General features: G+C 36.9%; 1 protein-coding gene across 1 annotated transcript; it reads right to left on the bottom strand.

The window, feature by feature from the left end:
* Positions 1 to 890: 890 nt before the first annotated feature.
* On the bottom strand, positions 891 to 7,639 carry LOC104612808 (calcium-dependent protein kinase 2-like). Its single transcript, XM_010280393.3, has 8 exons — positions 6,236 to 7,639; positions 4,190 to 4,333; positions 3,912 to 4,064; positions 3,238 to 3,353; positions 2,592 to 2,759; positions 2,367 to 2,494; positions 1,603 to 1,702; positions 891 to 1,523 (listed from the first exon to the last, which is right to left on the bottom strand). Exons 1-8 carry the CDS (start codon positions 6,969 to 6,971, stop codon positions 1,449 to 1,451), a joined length of 1,620 nt encoding a protein of 539 aa, XP_010278695.1. The 5' UTR covers positions 6,972 to 7,639; the 3' UTR covers positions 891 to 1,448.
* Between the last annotated feature and the right edge of the window lie 1,144 nt (positions 7,640 to 8,783).

The following is an 8,783-nucleotide window of genomic DNA, read 5'->3' on the forward strand; positions in this document are numbered from 1 at the left end:
CCGCCACCCCTATTCAGTTCAGTCATTCTCTGCTTCTTCCCACTGTTGAAGAAGAAAGAGGATGAAGGGTGTGCCAGTTTGCTTGTTCTCTGCTTTTATTTTCTTTTTATTCTTTTATATTTTGTTATTGACTGTTTACTGCAAATACAGTGCATTCTCTCCGATGATCTGATATTGATGGAGACTGGGAGGAAGATACAGGGAAGAGAGAGAGGTCGGAGGAGGAAGATGATCGGTGTTGATGGAGACTGTGGGAGGAAGATGAGAGGGAAGAGAGAGAGGTTGGAGGAGGAAGGTGTGTTGGGTCGAGAGGAAGGGGATAAGGGTAGCATTGGGTTTTAAAAAATATTAAATGTCACGTGTTTATGGGTTTTAATGGAATATTAACAGTAAAGGTAGAGTTGGTCAATTGTCATAAACAGTAAGAGTAGCATTAGTAAAGATACACTTAGTCATTAATTAACTAAACCATAAGGGTAATTTAAAAAATTTACCCTTTGTTTTATTTATTTACTCCATAAGGGTAACTAAACCATAAGGCTCAGATCTGCTACCCACGAGCTGTTCCCACATCATTACAGCTGCACATCGGGAATATCTCCCTTGTCAATCCTAGGGAGATATTCTCAATACATGGTGGTGGTGATGCTCTGTGGGTAGGGATGTGGGAACAATTTGTGAGTAACAGACCCCGAGTCGATGCAAGCAGGATTTTATCCCAAAAGTCTCCGCTGCAGCCACAGGGAGACCTTACCAACCCGTTGGCACCTTGCATTTTTTCTTTCTCTAACCTATAACTTTTAAGATTCATGCACTTGAATGCTTACCGGGCAGCAAGGTAGGGGATTGGATACAATCCTTCTACATGTAATACAGGTATACAGTGTACGTGGGTAACACTTAAATCTTTATTTCTTGATTTGCTTAAAATATTGCATTTGCATTACAATATAAGAATATGCCAGAAATACACATGCAAAAACCAAAATACATCAAAAGCAACATTATCAATCTCACAGAAGTCAACTTCTATGACAAGAACAAATTCTTCTGTATATAGGCTCTCAGCATGGATGCCTCTTAACGTTAAGTGGTCACAATGAAAAACAGCTGCAATACAAATTCCTTGGAATGAAAGGGAAAACAAACAAACATGAAGAAACTAGATATACAAAGAGTACAAGCTCCAAACTATCTAAACCAACGGCCTTACATGCTAAATTTGCCTTCATGCCTCTTTCCATTTGAATATGAGACAATAGTGGAAATAATCCTCTTAGATAAAGGGCACTCAGCACTGCACATACTAGAGGTCTCCAATGAGATCCCCCAAGTCTTCAAGACCCTTCTATATTGCTTGCATGGTTCACTTGGTGAGGTAGTTAAATATTACGCTCTACCAATGCATTTGGCAGAAATAAAAAAAAAAAAGCTGGCTGTCACTGGAATTAGAATAGCTTGGCATGCTGCTGCAATCCACTCCTCATCATTGTACAAAACTCCTCATAGTTGATTCTCCCATCCTGTAGGTTTAACAGACATCAATGCCATTTTTAATTCTGCAACATAACACTTTCAGGTTTCAATTTAGAGAAAACTTACATTATCTGTATCCACCTCTGAAATTATTTCCCTAATGCTGGCTTCATCACCCATTCCGTATTCCTTCATAGCTGTTTCCAATTCATCTCTTGTAATAAACCTGTTTAGAATGTATGGTTGAACAAAGTTTTAATAACATGAGTAAGACAGTTGTAAGTTCTCTCTAATCTAGTTACTACAATCCATCTTTAAGGCCCAGCCAAGTCAAGTGGTACCTTCACTCACCTAAAAGGCCCCAAATTGACTTTTGACATCATGACAAACCCTGTTAGTTTTCAACCAGATTTCTACCCATGTAACCATGCACATGTTGCCAATGACAGAGAGTAAGAACAAATCTCAACATGCCAACCCCAACATACAATGTAAGAAATAAGAACCAAAAAACCTGACACAAGAAAATTTCATACTTTGACATTGAAAATATTACAAGATTTGTTGTAGTTTACAGCATTTCAGATTGACTAACAAAGCAGCATGGTTCTAAATAAATTTACGTATGAAAATTACAAAATTAGTAGTTGAATAAACCAGGAAAAAATAATTAATATTAAGTTTTTATGGATAAAATAAATAAATAATTAATTATACTTAATATTAAGTTGTCAAAAAGTATATATGTTCATTGGAGAGAAGACAAGGAAATAGATCATTCTTGTTCTGAAGATTAAATATTCAAAGACAGTGGACTAGTGAGAAGTAAATCACTGATCTACAACACCATGATGTTACAATGAAACAAAAAGAAAAAGTAGCACACTCACCCGCTCTGATCTTTATCAAAATGCTGGAAGGCTTTATATAGATGTTCGTCTCTTTCTAGCTTGTGCCTATGCATGGTTGCAGTAATAAATTCAATATAATCGATTGTTCCATTTCCATCCACATCAGCCTGAAAAAGAAAGAAATGATCAACCCAAGAATTTCAGACATGTAAACTAAAAGATGAAGAAATCTAGCTTATTTTTTTCAATGCACTTATATCTTACAGCTTCCATGAGTTGTTTGACTTCAGCCTCTGATAGTTTTGATCCAAGTCGAGCCAACCCTGTCTTCAGTTCTTCATAGGTGATTGTACCACTCTTGTCAGTGTCCATGTTTGTGAACATTGCTTTCAGCCCTTTAATTTCTTCTGCAGAAAGATTCTCTGCGATGACCTAGAAGAGTTTCCAAAAAAACCAATAGAACATTTTAAAGAAAATTAAAATTAGAGCTAGCTGAAATGTAAGTTAGACAAGGATATTTTATTATCGAAATCAGCCTGTGAAAACACAAAGATAAGCGAATCAGGAATTGAAGCTGTGAGGATTCTTGCCTCCCTGCTTCTCTAGTGGATCAGAACTACCAGTAAGTGTGTCACATAAGGAGGAAAGCCATATAAAGATAATGATCTGGTTATATGAAATTAAATCTTCCAAAGAAAACCTTTTTTTTCAGTATATTCTATTCGCATATACTAATTGGTGTTAAGAGTCATGTCATTAGATCAAATTCCACCTAGGTACAACATTTTGTACGAGTGCTGCCTGTAGTAGTTGAGGAAGGGATAACAGATTCTGCTAAACATTCCATCCTGCTGACTTAATGGCAGTTTGTTCAGTCATAAACAATCTTGTGAATGAATAACTAACCTACCTTCAGTGCAAGTTTCTTAAGCTTGTTCATAGCCCTGAATTGCTTCATCCTAAACAGAACTGCACTATCTATTGGTTTGTCTGATGCTTCTCCATCTTCTTTAATCCATGGATGCTCTGGACAATCAGCCATTAAATCTCAATCAAAAGCATAGATTTGCAATAAAAATACCAAAGTAATTATCATCAAGGACACAATTTAATGTGAATTTATTACAATAAACTGATTTGTGAAGTCAAACCAATTCAACTCAACAAAATAAGCAATTGCATATTTGGAATTTTTTGAACAATGACCAAAACTTCAATCATTTATCATTTCTCATATTATCTTTGTGGAAACAACACAAACCTTATGGAATCCCTCTTAAAATTTGTATCATGATGAAAAGGTAATCTCCACATTAAAATATTTTGATATATATCAGCTTCTGTGCTCAACTTTCAAGTTATACTAAGTGAAATGCCATTTCATGGGCTAAGATAATATCATATATTGCATGTAGGACCTTACCAACAGCTAAGAAAATGGCCTTATTGACAATATGCAATAACTTAAACCTTGTGGATAATATTCCAATGACCATATGTTGCAATCATATTAAGTCCATCTTGATGATAAAAAAGGATGGAGAAAGAATAAGAAAAAGAAAACAATGAAAAGGAGGGACACACCAAGAACTTGTGCAGAGGTAATCCGTTTTTTGGGATCCTGTGTGAGCATCTTTCTAACCAGATCTTTGGCACTTCTTGAAATAGATGGCCATGGTGCACTTTCAAAGTCAATATCTCCTTTCAGTATAGCATCAAATATTCCCTTCTCCGTTTCTGCAATATCCACTGTTAGTATGCACAAATCCCAAATTTTCTGACTGAAAGTTGTCAGAAGAGAACTTCTATGTTATATTACATAAAACAAATTTTTAGGACAACACTAAATGTTTATATTGTACCAGCCCAAAATGGAGGTACACCACTGAGCAGAATATACAAGATTACTCCTGCACTCCAAATATCTACTTCCTTTCCATAACTACGCCGCAACACTTCGGGTGCAACATAGTAGGCACTTCCTACAATATCTCTGTATATCTTTCCTGCCAGGAATACCACGGAAAACCAGTTAGTCATGAATAATAGCATAAAAATGTATCTCCTAATTCTGCTTGAGTATCACAACAGTCAATATATACAAGAGAAGCATTTATAATCTGCACAAAAGTAAAGCTAAAACCAGTAAAAATATTACAAAACAAGATTAGATAGAAAACAGAGATGCCAAAAACACACTTCTAATATCTTTGATGAAAAATAGGATAAAGACTGAATGAATTAAATTCCCTTTACAAGAGAAAGCATAAACACAGAGGAATTGAGATCCAACACCAACAACAATGAAAAGAATGCCCTTTGAAATGCCTTGTACTACAAATTACAGTAAGGAAATGGCGTCCTTCTTCAGTTCTCCAATGAGATGAACATTGTAGCAGTGCTCATGATACTGAACATCTTATAATCTTGGTATGCTCCAGGAGCTCCTGATAAGCTCATTTTCTATCCATCAAGAAGCCAGTTGTTTGTGTTGTCAATGATCAACTTAGCAAACTAGTTCCTGCATGTGTTAGAAGTAGAGGATTTAAGTCAGGCAAGAATTTTTGACTGACCAAGGTTCTTGATGGAGGACCAACCAACATGTCAAACTGATGTATTACCCCTAGGAAGATCAAGGTGGAGGGTTAGGAGTTTCACAACAAAGGAGGGAGTTTTCCATATGAAGGGAATTGAAAAGGAATTGTAATGCAAAAATCAAAAGGACAAATTAGAGTAGTAATCCAAGAGAGCAATAATCCTCGAATTCTAAAATCAACGAAGAAAAGATAAAACAAAGATAACCTAGAAATCAGCATCTAGGACTGTCTCTGAATCAGCATTTAAAGATCCTATAATGAGTTCAGGGGAGTATATTCTTTATCTTTCATGAAAAAAGTTAATACTACGACAAATCTTTAAATATTCAGAACAGAAAGTAATTTTAGTTTTTTATTTCTTCCTGGGACCCATGAGTAATCTCATTGTATAACAACCTGATGTATGAGTTATACTTTTATATGCTTTCAACATTTCAGGTGTAATAAAGAAAAATTTTCCATGAATCGGCACCTAGAAGAGTTTTAAAGGAATTAGTACTTGGAAGAAATTTAAAGGAATGGTTCTAGCACCAAACTGAGGGGAAAGGGCTAAAAGCAAAGTTCCACTCCAAAATTTTAGTCCTTTTTTAAGCAACAGTATGAACCTTATAAAGTAAGTATTTCCCTAATCTAAGGACTACAAAAGGCTTTAAACAGAACAGAATGGCGAAACAGGATTGATGTAGCTGATCCCATATAGTTGGGATAAAGACTCCCAACATCATACCTTCAGATAAAAATATTTTCAGACTGAATCGGACTTCTAAAGTTGTACTTTTTGACCCATTACAACCATTTCCCAATCTAAAAGAATAAAACTAGTTTCAAAATTAATTCTAACCGAAATAAATAGAACTAAGTTGAACTCAAGTCAGCCTTAATCCCAACTATTTTCGCTAGATAGATATTGTCCTGCCACTTTGTTCTATCAAAAGCCGTGTTTTCTTTCAAATTATAAGTCTTTAAATAATTGTTTACCACATTTCCATTGGCGTTTCCCTATCTCTTTTAGAGCCTTCTACTTGCATCAGTTCACCTACATCCATGGGTATTGAACACACGGGGCAGAGTAGATTTAGTACAGTTTTGGATAACCTTAAAAAATGTTCTAGAATACCACTGATTTAAATGAAAGGACGCCAAAAAAAAAAACACTATATAACAAAGAAAAGAAAATGAATATATAACAAAGCACGAAAGGCAAAAGATCAAAGCATCTACACAGATCAACCATATTGTTGAACAATTTAATCTATTAAACCAATTTCTCATTGAAAGTTTGCCAGTTGAACAACTGAAGACAAAACTCACCTTCCTCAATAAACACAGACAGCCCAAAATCGGTTGCCTTCAACATCGCTCCTTCATCCTTGCTGGAAAGCAAGAAATTCTCCGGCTTGAGATCCCGATGCATGACGCCCATGAAATGACAGATGTGGACAACATTCACGATGGCCCTGCAAATGGTTGCGGCAGCCCTCTCAGAATAATGCCCCTTGGCAATTATCCGATCGAAGAGTTCCCCACCAGCGCAGAGCTCCATCACAAGGTGTACTGATTGCCTATCCTCATAAGCTCCCTTAAATTCTACAATGTTAGCCTGTCCGGTCAAGTGTTGCATGATCTGAATCTCCCTTCTTATGTCATCCTTATCGTTTTTACTAACAAGCTTCCTCTTCGATATTGACTTGCAGGCATACGTGTGACCAGTTGAATTCTCAATGCAAAGGTAAGTAACACCAAACTGACCTCTACCCAATTCCTTTCTAATTGTGTAATGGGACTTAACATCTTCAAAAGGCTTTCCCAAGATGGTTTCTTGTCTGTGAGTAAGGGAATAAGGAGAAGACCTAACTGGAGCAGGGGCCAGCGGCTGAGTCTTGGGCCTTTCGGGTAATGGGCGGGTCTGCTGCTGGGCAGGAGGTTTGTGCTGCGTATGAACAACTGGCTCTTGTCTTCTTTGTTGATGCCTCGCAACATCTGCCCCTGATCTATGCCCGTTTACATCTAGTTGTGAAACGTTGTCCTTGCTGAAACAATGTCCCATGTTTCTACTGATTCAGGATAGAGCACCCAGATAGGGAGTTATGGCTATGGTGACGAATTTCAGAGAAATACAACCCAACTTGGGATATCCCAGAAAAAACCAAGATCAGATATGCCAGACGGAATACAAAATCTCCTGACGGAATACAAAATCAAGAATAAAAGTGAGCTTAGGTTCTGATGGGATTAGAGTTTCTGAAAAAAGGTCAGATTAGATTTTCTAAGCCGGCTCTTTGGACCAGTGAATTTAGTCTGCTTGAAAGCAGATGAACCCAGATGAGAATTTGGTCTCCTGCTTCTGAGAGAGTTGAATTTTCCAAGACTTGGAGAAATGATTCCAGTATCTGGGCCACCACGACGGCACGACCACGGCCGGACAGAGAGACAAAAAGAAAGAGAGAGAAGGCAGGCAAGGATTTAGGTGGAGTAATTAATCAGCTCCAGTTTAGACAAATTACCTGATACTTCTGAAGAAATGGTGTGGTTAATTAACTTAATTCTCTCTTGATATTAATGCTAATTAAGAAAGAAATACTTCAGGCAGGATGACTGAAGTCTCGATTAAGAAGAACCCATCCTAGTGATCTACGGTCTACACTGTTGCCATATCATAAAAAATTCAAGATGGTAGATTGAATGAACAGGTAGGAACCTTCTGCAATGAGTCATGTCCTTATGGTGGCACCCATGACCCAACTCATAAACCGGCCTTTACGGTCAGGATTCATCCACCTGACAGTGGGGCTCAGATTTCTAAGATGGACTGAATTATAAAAACCCGAAGGTTTTTTTAATTGATATTTGATGATTATAATACGAGTAGAGAACTGAGAAGAGAAAGACGATGGTAGTGGCAAAAACAAAAGGAAAGTCTTCGCTTCGCTTGGTTATGTTTGGTTTGAAAGAAAATCTTTACAAACTTTGTATAAATTTTTCTGTTTTTTCCTTCCTTTTCCTATTTTTTTCTTTAAACCAAACATAACCATAATGGGTGGAATGGAAAAAGTTAAAAGGAAGAAATTTCACATTCACAACAGGACAACCTTGTTCCTAAAGACTAAAACCAAAAGGCCAAAAGACGAAGCAGAAAGAGACGTAAACAAGGTGGCAGAAAAGCCAATGCCCATGTAAAGCACTGAAATATTTTTAATTTTAAAATGAAATCTCTTTTACTGGATAGAATGGTAGATAGATAGATCATAGATGGATCGTGGACACAAGTCCAAAACTCCGAAGAGAATATTGGATCAGGATATTTTCTTCTTGGTGGATAGAGTTCATAATCCTAACTGAGCACCTCCTTCACGACTCTCCACTTCGTCCAAAGTCTAACAATGAAATAAAATGTAAGATATTCTAATCCAATGCACTGTGACGCCATTTTCAAGTTTTAGCTGGTCCATGGAAAAAAACTAATTATCTCAATTCTTTGTTTGACTTGACATCCATGGACTTAGTCGTGGGGCCGAACCAACTTGCCCAACTACCAATACCAAGCCCATTTTTTTGTCTTAATTCTTATGCATATAGCATATACCTAAACCATTAATTTAGGACTTTCTGGGCTGAATCGTCATCCTTGAAAGGTCTCTGTTTTTTTTCTGGTTCTGTGGGGTCATACAGCGAGGGTAGAGTAGTGTACCTCATCCCTAAACCCATAGTGAAAGCGGGATTGTCTCCGCTACAACCAGTCAGAGCCCTTACCAATTGAGCAAATTGGCACCTTCAGGAAAGGTTTTTTAAAGCTTATAACAATAATAATTAGTGGAGATGTTAGACTTAAAAAAAAAGGATTAGTTGAGATATTGATTTG

Source organism: Nelumbo nucifera, chromosome 1 (genome assembly GCF_055504915.1).
Source record: "Nelumbo nucifera cultivar China Antique chromosome 1, China Antique-T2T, whole genome shotgun sequence".
NCBI lineage: Eukaryota > Viridiplantae > Streptophyta > Magnoliopsida > Proteales > Nelumbonaceae > Nelumbo > Nelumbo nucifera.